The following is a 15,862-nucleotide window of genomic DNA, read 5'->3' as shown; positions in this document are numbered from 1 at the left end:
TTAAATTATAGCTACACACTATTTAAAAAAAAAAAATGAAAGATACTTAACGTTTTAAAAAGTTGTGACTGCACTTTTTTGAGTCTTGCCAAATTTTTTTCAAAAAAAAAAAAAAAAAGAAAAAAAAGTACTAGACTAAATGGCACAATTTGGAAGGATTGTCATGGTTTGAAACAAGTAATGTAAAATATAACAAAGTTTCAATTCAAACTAATAATTTAAGTGCAGTAACACAGCTTTAGTTGGAAAAAAAAATTAGAGGAGGTTCGTTGTGGCAAAATATCAATAAAAAAAATTGATCTTATTATAAAATAATGTTAATTAGAAAATTGTTAATCCAGATAAAAAAATAAAGATATCTGGAGATATTTGAAAATATTTTCAAAATTTAATTTTTCTTTTTCAATAACGTTTATAAAAATAATTCAAAAATTTAAAAAAATGGTTCAAAATTTAAAAAATGTATTATAAATAACAAAAAATAGTAAAACTTTTCATGATAGAATATTCCATCAATTTTGTTTTAAATAAATAATATAACATTATTTTTTTTTATTATTCGTTCAAAATAAAATTGATTTATATCCTAAAAAAATGTTTATCAATCAAACGCTTAATAAAACATAAAAATTTTACAAAATATTGACAATTTGCCAGATTAACGTCCCACAATGATACTTTAAATTTTCAGGGTATCATCGAGATTGTTACACTTCAAGTGACATTATAATATAATTAATTGAAAGATCATATCGTTCTATATATTATGTGACTGCATACTTATCATACCAAAAGATATGTCTTTATAGTGATTTCTTCGCGTATGTATTTGAGTTTTGCTCTATACATGTAAATGTAAAAAATAATTACCTATATTTCATTTAATTCTTCTAATTACTCAACACTCTCTATTTTACAATTAGTTAAAGATCGCAAAAAATGAGTGAAGATAAATTTGAAAAGAAATTTATATATATTAAATGCGTTCTTTAATATTCGAATATTTCTAGTCGATTAATTTTTATTTTAGGGATCATTCATTAACTACGTAAGGACGATTTTAGCTAATTTTGACCCCCCCCCATTCCCCGATGTAAGAATACATAAGATCTTTCTGACCCCCCACCCCCCTCTTACGTAAGTTTTTAACAATGTTAATGTAATTAAAAAATTAATTACAACAATGCAAATCGAAAATACTTGGCAGAATATTTATGTAACAATAGCTTCTACCCCCCACCCCCGATGTAAGACCATGTAGAGATTTTATACCCCCCCCCCCCCTAAGGACCCTTACGTAATTAATGAATGGCCCCTTATTGTAATATTATTCTAAGTCAGAAAAAAAATTAAAAGAACAATTAATTATGTTTATCAGGTCTTGCATTTTTTTTTTGTTTTGTATTAAGGCACTAAATAGAAAATATTCTAAAATGAATTCAGCAAAATTTTTAAATTAAATAATTACTTTTTGCTTAATCTCATCAAAAAAAAAGAAAAAAATGTTTATCAAATTTATAATTTTTACAAATTACTTTTAATAATTAATAAATTTCAAAATTCTTATTTTTAACTTCATTAATCATTTAATTGCCTTCAACTTCTTGTAAATAAAGCTAAAAAGCTGTACCCATTTTGACTTCATAGACAATCCACATGTAAAACATTCTCTTACATCGAGAGCAAAATTCATACTCGTTAATTAAAATATGTAATAGACAAATAAATAAAATGTAAAAATAGTTTTTACGCTTATTATATACAAATGTGAAATGAAAATTGTTTTTAAGAAAAGAAAAAAAAACAATTATGATTTGTAGCACACATAATTATAAAAATAAATTATGTGAAAATATTTGTCCTATTACAATACTACGTATGACTGGAAGTTACATTTTTATTTTCAAAAATGTTTTTAACCATTTTATATAGAATGTGATGATTGAATTCTATGTAGAGAAACATTTGCGAAATTCAGGAATATTTTGTAAATATGTCCATAAATTAAGTTCCTCAATAAATAAACATATATATATGTACAATATTTAAAAAAGTTAAATAAATGAAAAAAAACAAATATAAGTCAATATTAAAACAATAACGCAAAAAATACTAAAACAAAAAAATATGTACAAAAAAGATAAAGAATTGAAAAAATTTTTATAAAATATTCTTCAATTTCGTATATGTATATTAATTCTTGTTTTCTATTCGCGATATTTATCGACTAAATGATTCTTGTTTTGTACTTTATGTTTTTGTTCATGTAAGCTAAATGTAGTTTAGTGGAATGACCATTGTATCTCATGGTACACGTGAATTTGGCATCCAGTCCCTGAGTATAATAATCTCAAAATACGAGAGGATGGGTACAGCTTTAATTGCTGTGTATTAATGGATAATGATTTTTTTTTTCTTTTATAAAGTAAAATGAATCGAATCAAATTAAATAAAAACAAAAAAAATATATATATGATCGTGATTTGTTTTAAAATCTAAGTAATTATACTACTAAAAAAATCACAACTTGCGTCACGCTGAAGTTTCCTGACCTTCGTTGTGCAATTTTTTGTTTCCTTCGTAGATAATGTCCGATGTCACATTCCATCGGCCATTCTGCAAGTGTTAAGATTTATCTTCATTTGGTAAAAGTGTTGTTCGTTCACCATCTTCGTGGGATTTTCCTTCCGCTAACAATCTCACGGATTCTCCTTGAACATCAATTTGTGTCCTTACAGGTGAATTCGATAAACTTGTGACCTAAAAAATTTTTTACATTTTAAAAAAATTTTATAACTTTCAAGCAAAATTAATAAAAAGCGGTCACTATTAGACTCTAATTTTGTGACTTGGATTAGCAGCTAAAAATGATTGGTAAAAAATAAATTCCAAATAAACAATGAAATGTTAAAATAAAAAAGTGTCCATATTAATGACCTTGATGGGTGAGGTTTTTAATTTTCCATTGTATTCACTGTGAGGTGAAATAAATTTGGAATTTGTGATGGGACTAGCGCTGACAGGTAGAAGCGCAGGTAAAGTTGTCACCTTATGAATTGGTGTATGTGATTGTGACTCCTCAATATCGTTAAATCCTTTATCCTTCGGTAAAATTGGAGATTCTGGTGCACTGCGATCATCCTCGTCCAAAGAATGTAACAGCTGAAATTTATCAACAAAATTCTCTAAATAAAATATGTGTAAAAAATCAGTTTAAATAAAAACAAAAAAGTACATTTTTATTTAAATGTTTGTAAAAAATAAAAGAAACCAGAAAAAAACTGTCTGAGACTTCTTTTTAATTTATCGTTAAAATAACATACTTTTTGATAAAAATTTTCTTTCATGTTTAATTCTCCTCATCTTCATCAATATCATGCATTAATAACTGAAAAGCGCGAGAGAAATGATAATTACGTATTTGTTTTGAGAAAAACTAAATTTTTGTTATCCTATAAATAAAAGAATCTTATATTATTATTTATTTAAAATAATTTACCTTTTCGACTTCATCATCAAATTGATCTGTACTAGGAGAAATATCCTTTTGACTTCTTTCTAATAGAGTAGCACGTTTAGCCGCAAGATACAACGATCGTTTAATTTTCACGTAAAAAACTTCAGTTACTGCACGAACAGTATAATCCGGAATAAATGTATGACGTGCTATTGCATTCAAATTCACAGAATGAATGCTTCCCATTGATTGTGGATTTGTATTAACAGGTGATTCAACTAGAAAAAAAATAAGTACAAATCAATAAAATTATAATTATTAATCTTGAAATTAAAAAAATGACATAAAATTATCTTACGTGCAGAAACATTAATAGCTAATGCTTGTGTTCCAAAATAAGTAAATGGTCCACTCTCAAAAGTCATGTTTTCTTTACCCAAAGTAACTTCAACACGACCTTCCAATATTAATACAAAATAATCCGCTGCCTTATTTTGTTGGTAAATTATTGTCACTGGATCGTGACGCGCTTTTTCACGCGATTTTACTTTTATATAATAAATAACATCATGCTTTAATAAACGACGTAATATATTTTCCGATATTACTTCCGATTTGAAGGAATCAACTATAAACAAAAGAATATTATTTATTTTCAATTGATGTTAAAAAAAAAAAAGAAAATTCTGAAAAAATATACAATTTTACTTACTTGTAGATAAAAATTGAAACAGCGCTAACATTAATTGTGGCGAGACATGTGTTCGTTGATTTTCATTTTTCTCCGCAAAAACAGTAAAATCTTGCATTCTTGATTTCACTCTCTTTCGTTTACTTCTGTTATCAGCTAAAAAAAAAGGAATTCAAATAAAAATATTAACTTTTAAAAATTGAATTTTTTAAATTAAATTATTTTTCTATTCTGTAAAATTAAAAAAAAAACACACACACATACAGAGCAATCAAACTATTACTTACTGATAACATCAGTTTCATCCATTATCTCAGCTTGAATCAGTTCTTCAATAACGTCCTCTAAAGTTACTAAACCAATGACCTCATAAAATGGATCACCTTCACCTTCACTATTGACTCGTTGTACAAATGCCATATGACCTTTGTGTCCTAAAAAAAAAAGTATGTCATTATCAAAGAAAATCTCAAGTATTGAAATATGAGTTATCTATTTAACAGTAAACTGAACCTTCTTTAAACTGTTTGAACATTACGTCCAATGTAACGTCTTCAAACACAAAGTTACATGGATTTTTATAAAATTCACACAATGTTTTCAATGGTTTATTATCGTCCGGATCAACAAATGCCAGATCCTTGATGTATAATATCGAGACAATATTATTTCTAGTTTCTTCATAAACGGGAATTCGTGAAAATCCTGTAAAAGAGAAATTTGATTTAAAGAATATTTTTTTTGTATAAGCATAATCAAAAAATACTTTTAAAATAGTTTATCAATTTTTAAATTATAGCATTATAATGAAACATTAAATTTCAATTAACTAATTAATATGATTGGGCTAAATAAAAGAAAATAATGCACTCGAGATAAAATAAGATTATATCAATAAAAGTGACAAAAATCTCCTCCCTCAGATGATGATGACAAAGAAGAAGATAAGATCTAGGAAGTTTTATCTATATATTAATGGATAATCTTCATACCAATTGGTCCAAATTGATTAAGACCATTAACTCATTTATTTCATTTTACAAAAGATGTTTAAAAACTTTTATTTTTAGTTTTAGTTTCATAAACTTTTAAAAATGAATTTTTCTGAAAAGAGATATAAAAACTTACCGGATTTCAAAATTTCCGAAACTGTTTCAAAATCTAAAATAGCATTGTAGTCCAACATATAAACATCATCAATTCGAGTCATGACATCGGCGACTGTTTTCTTACATAATTCCAAAGCACCGGAAATAATATTTACTTCTTCTTTTTCTAAATCATTAAATCCAGTAGTCACCTACAGAAAAATAATTATTATAATGAGGCATTAATTATTTTTATATTTAAAGTACTAATATTGATGATTCAGTTCATATTACAACGGTTTATTAAATTGAATTTATATTACATATTGTATCGAATTACTTATGGGTTATCTTTTAATGATATATCTTTGTAAAAGAAAAAAAGATAGTAGCTTTGCATCGCACGTTAACGTTTCGGTTTGATATCTCGCAATTTGAGAATATCCGACTTTCTGATAAGCACCCTCCCACCCCACCCGGTGCATGACTCATTAATACATGTGAGATTGTTTTAATGTCATGTTTCTAACAACATAGAGAATGGTATGCATGTCACTATCATTTTAAATCTAATATAAAAAAATGTCTCTTCGGCTTATTTAATTATTTTATTTATCCTTCCGATAAATGAAGACAGAATGTCAACAATAAAATTCTTTTTAATTTCCGGTTAACTCCGGAAGTCAATGTTTAAATCAAAAAGATATGTAAATAATTTCACATTACTTTAGAATAAAACATAATATAAAATGAATAATTAAAAATTTCTTAAATTTTTCAAAATCACTTCTAATAAATAAAAATTTTATCAAAGAAAAAATCTAATAATCAGTTAAATTGAAATTCTCACCTTGACAAGTTCTTTTAAACGTTCACGATTATAGACGTTTCCAATTTCTTCACCAAGAACTAAATCTAAAAGCTTGCTTATTGGATAACTTAAAGGAAATGTCAGGATCATTGTGAGTTTTGTCATGTAAATTGTTTTTGCACCGATACATAATCCATGTCTACTGCAAATTGCCTAAAAATAATAGAAAAATATTTCAAATATTACAATTTTCTTTTTAAAAATCATTAATTAATTATCATTATTTATAAATAATGTAAAAAAGAAATTGAATAATACACACTTGAGGTGTAATTTCACCAAAAATAACAATAGCAAGTGTTGCACAAATAACAGCCACTTGTCCAGATGTAAGTTCCTCTAGGACAATAGTAAAAATTGAATTCACAAGAACATTAGAAAACAAAATGGAGCACAATAAATAATTTCCCATATTTCTCACGGGTTCAATTGTTCTCGCATATTGCTTTTCCTGAAAAAAAAAATTATTTTTATTATAATTTTAAAAGTTATAATGTAAATTTTACATTTTTTTATATTTTTTCTATATTTATATCGATTTATAATTGATAATTTTACCTTTTCAGTTCCAGTATTGCAAAGAATTTTCAGTTCCGTTCTGTCTAATGACATGAGACCCAAATTAAGACCAGAAAATAATGCTGAGAAACTGAGACAAGTAAGAATGATGATTATTGACGCCCAGAGTGGCAGAGCTTTTTCATAAGCACGAATCTATAATTTACGTATTCTATATACAAAAGTTTGTATGTCAAACATAAATTCACACAGTATATTATAATCATTTTAAACTATTTTCCTTTCTTTTTAAACAAAAACTTACAGTCATATAGCTGTCAGCACCTTGGTGTATAGCTGAAATAGGAATTTCTTTTTCTTGTGCTCTCCGATTTGCACACAAATAATAAACTCCTGGTTTCGAAAAAATTATCGAAACTAAAGCTGTATTCTCCGCGACTTTGTAAACCTAAGGAAATATAATAAATTCTCAATGATTATATATTAAAATAAGTTGAAATATACTTAAAAAATTAGTTTAATTTTAAAACTTACTGGAAATTTATCTGTGCTGCGTTTATCACATAAGGCACCTTTATTTTCTTGTGAATTTGTAAATGCAACTTCAACATCTTCGGTGATTCCAACGCCAAATAATCGAAGCACTACCTCGGTTCCAACTAAAATTTCTGGTACACCATCATCACCATAAACGGTATGTTTATCAGAAATTTCGACCCTGATACCACGTATATGGAAATCTGAATTATTATTTGAATTTATTGGTAGGTTTTCTTGGACGTACTCTCGACGCGTACGTGAATATATTCTGTAAAAAGTAAAATATTTAAAAATATCAAACAAAATCCTGATTATTATAAACATAATTAATTTTTTAATAGTAATAATTATATTTGTAATTTTAATTATACGTATAAGTAAATAACTGAATGTTATTTTTCATTAAAAAAAAAAATTTCCTAAATATAAAACCATTTGTTATAAAAATTACATATATTTTTTCAGTCACTTAATTAAGAATTTTTGTGATATATTCGAATTTCAAAATAAAAGCTAGATTAGTTTTATTTTATGTACATCGATATGAGCTATCTCTCTTACGAAATATATATGCTTTTAGTTTATATTTTAAAAATCATTTCTTTATAAGAAAAATTTCCAAAATCAATATCTTCATTTAAAATTGTTTTCAGTGAATAAAAAAATAACATTCATATAATTAATAAATGCTAGTGAAGAAAGAAAAAAATCAAAAACATTTTGTTAAAGATATTTTTGAGTAAATTTCTGTAACTTGGCAATTGATTATACAAGTCAGTTTAAGAATAACTGAATACGTACAAATGCAAACATAATTTCTGATTATAAAATGGATATACAATTGACAAATTAGTTAATTATGTGCTATTTACACCTTTGAGATTGAAAAAAAAAATTAATACTTAAGGGAAAATGAAAATTATCTTTTAGGAAAAATTCTCCAACTTACATGTATATGAAATATATAAGTATATATGAGAACTCAAAAGAATTAATATACATATATGCAAATGGGTCAAGGTTAACAAGGCCACCCCTTGGCATCACATTCGCACTCCTAGGCTCTAGGGTTTGATAAATACATACATACACTACACTCTTAAACCCACAGACTATTGATTAATTCTACATCCAAATGTTATGACTTTTTAAAATTTCTCATTTATCATTTCTCATTTCTCAATTTTATCAAAATAATAATTTTATAATAATTAACTCTCACTGTATTATTTTGTGTGATAATGTTCTTATAGAAAAAATTCTTTTCCTTTGAATAAAAAAGAAAGTGTACTTTAAAATAATATTTTCCGGAAAATGAGAATACTTACTAATTAAATATTCATAATTTTAATAAATTCTGCCTCTTATTATTATTTTGATATTTTCTATTTATATACTGAATTTTGATTTTCTTAATGTTTCCAAACCCTTGAACCAACAAACTATATATATTAATATCGATATAATTTTTAATAATTATTTTCATAACTGATAATTAAAAGATAACATTGAAATTTCAATTTAAATTACAATAAATAAAGAAAAGAAAAACATTCAATTAAATCTTGGGCTTAATTAACTAAAAAAACATTTTATTTTGTGACTTAATTTTTCTTTTTGAATGACTAATATGCGGGAACTCTACACTTCTATGTATTATTCGAGTTACCAACACAGTGTCATAAAACATTTTAATCAAAAATCTTCAAGTTTTAAATATAACGTTCGTGAGAACGAATATTTTTTTTCCATTTAAAAAAAATATATACATATATATAGTTCGTTATTAATTAACCTGATAGATTAACATTTTTCTTTTCCGGTGGCAAATACACAAAATAATGACGTAACAAATTTTTTTTTCTCAACTTTCAGAATAACAGGATTTAACTTGAAATTATACTAAAAAGTAATGGCTCACAGCCAATATTCCCCTGATGTCTACTTCTATCCTTTACTTTTCAAAAGGTTAAGTCTGTCTCTGAATCATTTTCTAAAATTAAATTGAAAATAAATTTTATATTGAAAACAGTAAATTATCATTCACAAAAAAATGATATACCCATATGCTAGATCTTAATTTTCATCTTTAATTGATAATTACAGACTTAAATAGGCATACCATGTTATTAATTACAATATTATAGTTTAAGTATGATTAAATTCTGAGAGGCCAGTATAATATAAATAAAAACACATTTGAGTTAATGGTATTATCAATCAAAGCAAAGTTCGAATATATTTAGATAAATAGATATTTTTCATAAATTATATTGATATATATTTACTTTGTACTTTTATAAATATATATATATATTGCATTTGCAAATATTGCAACTTTTAGATAATGAACATATATTTTGTTTACTAATGAAGAATGCACTATTTTAATGAAATATATTTATAATCAAATATAAATTTAGGACTGAATTCTAGTTCTGATTCGTTTTGGTAAGATCTTACTAGTACTGACCTGGTATGAACCAGTTTTTAAACATAATATTACGTATAAGTCGATAACCTATTATCTGAAATTTTTTATAATATAAAATGCAATCAAAGTAGCAATCAGTCAAAATCAATTTATTTTTTTCATTCTAGTTAACATTTTATTTTTCCACCTGAAAAATCCTATAAAAGGAAAAAAAAATTACTTTTAAAAACTATAGTTGTTCTTATGAATATATATATAGAGTACTTTATTTAATTAATCAAATAGTCTTAGCGGATTATCTAATTAAATTAATTAGTGTAAAATGACAAAATGAAAATAACTATGTTTTTAAATTGGAAAAAAAATTGAGAATTCTAATATAGAAAATAAAATAAAGGTTTCTTTAGTTGTGACAAAAAAATTATTTTCTTTAATGACTCATAATTGCTTAGGAAATGAACTCGTAGCATGTGTTGCATTGTAGTTATTAATATGACTAGGTCGTTCAACTTTTCTCTATTCAAACAATTTAAGATTACATAAATGAATTAGAATCCTAATATTTAAATTGCAAAATTAGGCTGAATAAATAAATTCTGGAGTAAAGTGTTTATTTATATACGATCACTCTTATAACCTTGGTTTTATTTATATTTTTGTATATTTGTAACACTTTAGAGTTTAAAATTTAAGTTTATTAAACTTAAGTTATTTAACTAATTTTTTTTTTTCAAAAATCACATAAAAAAATTTAATTCACAATTGCGTAATAAAAAGTAAACAAATCGGCGTTTTACGATTCAAACCACTTAAACTGCAAAGAAACCGCTAAAATAAATTTTATTTAAGCTTCAATCAATCTTCGGAAGTTAGGCAATAATTGTTCAATGAATACTAGACTATTCTTATCATAAATCAATTAATATCTCACAATTTCGTAAAATGATTAAAGAGAAAAAAAAATACACGTTTTTACTATTTCTAAAAAATTGTTCATTTAAAATTAATATAATTTGTATTAATAACTCAATTGTAATTGAAAAATAAATAAAAAAAAATCACACACCAACTTCTTTATGAATGATACAAAGAAACTTGTTTGTTTTTAGACAATAGTGATTTCATTCATTGCCTTTATCAGAATACAGTGAGGCACAAAGAATTTTGTTTCACATTGTCAGCACTTCAGAGAGTATAGAATAAATCCTAGAATCTTATTAAATTATATAACTTGACAATTATTTCTTATATGCATCACGAGTTAATGCACTTCTCCCAAGATATAAATGCATTAAAATTATAAACAGACACGTTAAAATTTATTCCGCAAGTTGAATTTCATAATATAACTATATAGATAGCAAGGGGCGTTTTAAACAACAAGTACAACAATCATTATCAAGAATTCAAAGAATATGATTATTTTCCTTAAGAAGAAGTAAAATAATTGCTTACCCATTTGATTTTAAATCTATGGAAAAATCTTTTCCTAAGTTAATCCATTCCATCCTGTTTTCACTTTTTGAATTAGCATAATTGGTGCAAAAATAAACCACATTAACCTCAAAGATACGATTATCCTGGAATTCGTAAACAACATGCTGAGCATCGCTGGCTGCCTGTATTTTTCGTAATCCATTTTTTGATTCACAATCTCTTTCATTTACTGACCAGATGAGTTGGAGGTCGGCATGAAGGTCCGTACCATTAACTTCCACCAGGATACCAAACTTGGACACATTTGACTCACTTATAGGTAAATTTTGAATGCTTGACAAACCTATTCTATTTATCGTAATATTTGTTATTGTGCTAACCTGAGGCAGCACGAAAGCATTCGCTAGGTGAAATGATAAAAGAATAAATAAAACAACAACCGGCAACCACGAGTAATCAACATGACGCGCCATAATGCGACAAAGTCAACGCGACAACTTCACTCTGTTTCATTTTCAGCTGCATTTATAACCTCCAACACATATAAAGCTTGATCATGCGCAATGATTTATTTTACACTTTTTTAAAAATATAAAACGATATAACATTAAATTCAAATATTATTTTACCAAATTTATTCTACTTTTGAACAATTTTCGTAAGAATTTCTTTCATTTTTTTTTTAAATTGAAATAAATCATTATTTTAGTAACAATTTTTAGTTAGTTTCTTAAATCTTTTTTGAATATAGTTTTAAAAATTTCGACCAATAACAAATGACTTTTCTTTTGGAAAACCAATGGGATTTGTTTCACATTGTCACATGATAATGAATTTAATGGCGTCTTGGCGGGAGAAAAGTCACGTGATTTAGTTGCCGTTGTGCAGTTAATTCATCAACAATGAATTATATCTGTCAATGTAATTGAATAGATAATATTAAAATTATTTACATTTAAGGACGCTCTAGCTGCAAATTTCATTTGGCAAATTACATCATTATGCCCGGTGGTGAGTATTTTTTACAAACAGTGTATTTTTTTAATAATTTTCTGTCATAAATCGTTTAAAATGGAAAGTGTATAGGTTAGGTTTTATCATCATTATGAATATGTTTTATGTTCTGTTTACATATTTTTTTAATGTTAATAGGATATTTTTAAGTATTATTATAATAAATTTTTATTAGAATTTTTTAAATATATTTCCTTATAAATAAATTGACTTATCTCTAGCTGAAAAAATAATTTCGTTTGAAATTAATGTTTATTTCTTTTTAGCTTTGCTGAATGAAAAGCGGCAAATAATAAATATCATAAAACATTTTAAATTTGAAGAATTAGAAAATACTGTAGTGCCAGTTTTTCCCGAAACATCATGGAAAAAAATCAGAACCGATTTAATAGAAAGTCAGCAAAGGCTGTCTGTTTTGAATGTGACAAAAATAATATCAAGACTAATTGATGTGAGTTTTCTTTTTGTTATTGTTAATTTACTTTTTGTGTAGTTTTTATTAATTTATACATTTTAATTATAGGATCACAATCTGACAAATAAAGATCTGAAAAATCGTCTTTCATTACTAGAAGTAATAGGTAAATATTTCTTTTTTCAAAAAAGAAATACTAATTATTGTTGTTGTTTTTTTTATTAAAATTTATTTTTGTTTTAGACATCAGTAGACATCATATGAAAAAAACATGGTATACTTTTGAAATGTTAAAAATCAAGGAAAAGATAAATTTTATGACAAAAAGTGAGGTAACAACAAGAATTATGGAATTCTTTAGTGAACAGAATGTAAGTGCTGAAGTATATACTGCAAATTATGACGGTTTTATTTTTGTTGCAATAAAAGAAAAACCAAAATCAAAACAAAGAAAAACTGTTCGGCTTATACCAATTTGTTTTGCTCTAATTTTGGGGCAGGATCATTTTTTCTGTTCTAAAAAAACTGTGACAAATCCGTATATTAGAGTAATTTCAAATTCCATGGGGTATGGTGAATATAAACGAGTTCAATTATTTGGTAGAAATTTACGATCACTATTTAAATTGCTGTGGCAAAAGAGGCAAGGTGCAATTAATACTGAAACAATGGAAGACGTACCATATCAAGATCATAAACCACTTATCACGTATGTATTAATATTTTTCTATCTTTCATTTTTAAAATTAGAAATTATAAATTTTATTTTCAAATTCAAGGAGTACGGGTATTAATTTCACACAAGCTATACATAGAAAACAATATGTGAAAAACTTTTTTGGACCTGATCCACCACAAGTGGAAACATTAGCTTTACAATGCGCAAATTCCACTTGGTATGATGAGGAAACAGTTGAAAAATTACCAAATTATAACTTATGCATTGGGTAAGTTTTGAAAATAAAAATTTATTTATAATATACAAAATTCAATACTATATTAGTATTAAATTATTTTTAGATGGAATTTTAATAGTACAAATGTTAACAATTTATTACAAAATTTAATAAAGGAAAAAGTTATTCAATTACCAATGCCTGCATATTTATCAAAATGGACAACGTCAGGAAGGAATTCTATAAAATTAGTGGAAACATGAAATTTATTTTATTAATAAAATCATCATTATTTGATGTAAATTAGAATCAATTTATTAAAATTGATATCTAATATAGGTAATGTCTATTTTTTTCTATTGATTAATTTTCTTTTGTTTATTAAAAATTTCCACTTTTACAATTTTAATTAAAAAAAATGTATAAATTTCAAAATTAATAAAAAAAAAAAAAATGTAAATTTTTGTAAAATTATTAACAATTGAAGTAAATATTAATTAATTTAAAAATGTTTTTTTTACTTTTTATTTAATAAAAGTAATTTTTTTGGTATCATTTTGGATTGTATAAAAATCAACTAATTTGCGATAAAAAAAACTGTTTATTAAAATGCATGTATATAGGGTTTTAACTATTTTATCGTATAAAAATTAATATTTTTATCTTGATATATATCATCATGATCACAATGATTCATCATCGTCATCCTCATAATCTTCTTCAGAAGTAACGTCAGGATCTTCTGCCTGTAATAAACATCTTGTACATTTGCATATAAACAAATACTGTGAACTTAGAGCTTTTTGTCGAGAATGTCTACTTCTTTCAAGGAGGCATTCATCCAAATAAGCAATACAAATTTCTTCTTCCGGTTCAATATCTCGAATTACCTTCAATACCAAGGTACTATTTGAATATGGAAATTCAACAACGGCATTTGGTAAGCAACTGTGATTTATTGTTGATTGTAAAGTATACAGTCCAGAACCTTCATTATTTAAGAATGTGCCAACAACTAAAAAATTATTTTTATTTTTCAATTTCATTGATAAGCAAAATATTTTAAAGTTTCTAATATTTTCTATTTAAAATAAAAATAATTATTTACCTTCTTCCATATCGTCGTAAATTTTATCAATGAGTTTATCAACTTGCATTCTTTGATCGTCGGATAATTGTAAATTGGTTACATTTTTAACCCATCGACTAAAAGCACTTGTACCAATGCCCTGACCATTTGTGCCCACTAATGCTAACAAACTTTTAAATCCTTCAGGTGTAAACCACTAAAATCAATTTCTTCTTTTAAAATATAGTTTATAAGAATTATCATTTTATGATTATCAACTTACGTCCTGTACAAATTCAGTATTTAAAACATTTTGCATTGTCTTTCTCAATAGATCGATTTGACCAACAAATTTTTCACCAAGTAAATTGTGTGCTATTTCTTGTGTTTCGTTAATTGTTCGATGACAGAATTGAGATAAAACAAATCTAATACTATCTTTATCATTCGATTGATTAATTAATGCAACCATTCGTGCTAGTAACATTACAGTCGCAGTTTCCGGTGGATAATGCAATTGCTTCCACGTGTCATTTAATCGTACAAGTGGATGAAGATGATTTTTACTTCTCGAATGTAAACAAAGACTTTCATGATATCTATAGATCAATGAAAAAAAATAAAATATATTAATTATTTATATTTTCTTAATTGAATATTTTTATTTGTTAATTCACCTTTGTAATGCTTCAATTTTGCAACCATTACTGCAATATTTTACTCCACATAATTCACATTCTGTGATTAATTCCGTTTTAGTTTCACAACATTCTGGATAGGGTAAAATAATATTTGATTTTTCAGAAAGTCGACGTACATTCTCTTCAGCAGTTTCTAAGGGTTTTAAACAATTATCACAAGCTAAATAACCATACTCAGCATTCCAAGAGAATTGACAACAAATAAATGGTTTTTCCTCAAAAATTGTATCACCTTCCTTAAAAGAACGAAGAGCAAAAAGTCCTTTACCCTATTAGTAAAAGAAATACATCATAATAATAATTTTTAATTCATATCTACATAATTACAAGTAAAAATAATTTCACTTCAAATAACGCATTTCTACACATAACAGTACAAAATTTAAAAGAATTTAAAATATTATTTAAGTTCATATAAATATTAAAATTTTATTTTTAATATTAATAAATATTTACCTTTTCATTACTAATTATTCTTACTTGAACACCTTCCATTATTTACATAAAATTCAATTGTTATTTAGTGTATTAATCGGTACAGGTAACATAACCTATCAAAAATCTGTCACATTTCCTTCGATGACTATGTGAGTCAAGTATCTTGTATAATTGAAAATATTTCCAATTTTATTTACTTAAAATTATGATATAAAATAATTACAAATTAAATAAATAATACTATAAATAAGGATTATTTTAGAAAATTTTTATCTATTCGTTATATTCAAGT

At 25.3% G+C, this 15,862-nt stretch overlaps 3 protein-coding genes across 4 annotated transcripts; 1 reads left to right on the top strand and 2 right to left on the bottom strand.

Moving 5' to 3' along the window:
* Positions 1–567: 567 nt before the first annotated feature.
* LOC127288138 (unextended protein) lies at positions 568–11,550 on the bottom strand. 2 transcript variants are annotated; one of them, XM_051315426.1, is made up of 14 exons: positions 11,056–11,550; positions 7,161–7,434; positions 6,931–7,074; positions 6,666–6,821; positions 6,370–6,558; positions 6,087–6,260; positions 5,277–5,448; positions 4,662–4,853; positions 4,436–4,582; positions 4,170–4,304; positions 3,816–4,085; positions 3,500–3,735; positions 2,938–3,162; positions 568–2,760 (listed from the first exon to the last, which is right to left on the bottom strand). In XM_051315426.1, the coding sequence occupies exons 1-14, from the start codon at positions 11,508–11,510 to the stop codon at positions 2,626–2,628; spliced, it is 2,904 nt and encodes a 967-aa protein (XP_051171383.1). In that variant the 5' UTR covers positions 11,511–11,550; the 3' UTR covers positions 568–2,625. The 2 variants fall into 2 exon arrangements, with proteins under 2 accessions (XP_051171383.1, XP_051171384.1); XM_051315427.1 differs by having other exon boundaries at positions 3,049–3,162.
* Positions 11,551–11,908: 358 nt separating this feature from the next.
* Positions 11,909–13,871, top strand: LOC127288134 (uncharacterized). The gene is made up of 6 exons (XM_051315417.1): positions 11,909–12,048; positions 12,318–12,502; positions 12,575–12,632; positions 12,710–13,175; positions 13,246–13,413; positions 13,487–13,871. Exons 1-6 carry the CDS (start codon positions 12,039–12,041, stop codon positions 13,623–13,625), a joined length of 1,026 nt encoding a protein of 341 aa, XP_051171374.1. The 5' UTR covers positions 11,909–12,038; the 3' UTR covers positions 13,626–13,871.
* Positions 13,872–13,943: 72 nt separating this feature from the next.
* On the bottom strand, positions 13,944–15,746 carry LOC127288133 (histone-lysine N-trimethyltransferase SMYD5). Its single transcript, XM_051315416.1, has 5 exons — positions 15,589–15,746; positions 15,109–15,401; positions 14,715–15,030; positions 14,471–14,648; positions 13,944–14,377 (listed from the first exon to the last, which is right to left on the bottom strand). Exons 1-5 carry the CDS (start codon positions 15,625–15,627, stop codon positions 14,046–14,048), a joined length of 1,158 nt encoding a protein of 385 aa, XP_051171373.1. The 5' UTR covers positions 15,628–15,746; the 3' UTR covers positions 13,944–14,045.
* Between the last annotated feature and the right edge of the window lie 116 nt (positions 15,747–15,862).

This window comes from Leptopilina boulardi, unplaced genomic scaffold (assembly GCF_019393585.1).
Source record: "Leptopilina boulardi isolate dan_hultmark-lab unplaced genomic scaffold, ZJU_Lbou_2.1 LbouV2_38, whole genome shotgun sequence".
Lineage (NCBI taxonomy): Eukaryota > Metazoa > Arthropoda > Insecta > Hymenoptera > Figitidae > Leptopilina > Leptopilina boulardi.
The sequence above is the reverse complement of the archived record's forward strand: the minus strand, read 5'-3'. Positions and strand labels throughout refer to the sequence as shown.

What these genes read in the sequence shown, in the direction of transcription:
- LOC127288138 (XM_051315426.1), bottom strand. Translation starts at nt 11,510, where the DNA reads ATGGCGCGTCATGTTGATTACTCGTGGTTGCCGGTTGTTGTTTTATTT. An exon ending in GTTTAAAAGAACTTGTCAAG is followed by an intron (nt 5,449 to 6,086) that starts GTGAGAATTTCA and finishes ATTTTTCTGTAG; the next exon opens with GTGACTACTGGATTTAATGA. An exon ending in GTTTCAATTTTTATCTACAA is followed by an intron (nt 4,086 to 4,169) that starts GTAAGTAAAATT and finishes TTTTGTTTATAG; the next exon opens with TTGATTCCTTCAAATCGGAA.
- LOC127288134 (XM_051315417.1), top strand. An exon ending in TTCATTACTAGAAGTAATAG is followed by an intron (nt 12,633 to 12,709) that starts GTAAATATTTCT and finishes TTTTTGTTTTAG; the next exon opens with ACATCAGTAGACATCATATG. An exon ending in AATTATAACTTATGCATTGG is followed by an intron (nt 13,414 to 13,486) that starts GTAAGTTTTGAA and finishes AATTATTTTTAG; the next exon opens with ATGGAATTTTAATAGTACAA.
- LOC127288133 (XM_051315416.1), bottom strand. Translation starts at nt 15,627, where the DNA reads ATGGAAGGTGTTCAAGTAAGAATAATTAGTAATGAAAAG. An exon ending in GAATAATTAGTAATGAAAAG is followed by an intron (nt 15,402 to 15,588) that starts GTAAATATTTAT and finishes TTTTACTAATAG; the next exon opens with GGTAAAGGACTTTTTGCTCT. An exon ending in AAAATTGAAGCATTACAAAG is followed by an intron (nt 15,031 to 15,108) that starts GTGAATTAACAA and finishes ATTGATCTATAG; the next exon opens with ATATCATGAAAGTCTTTGTT.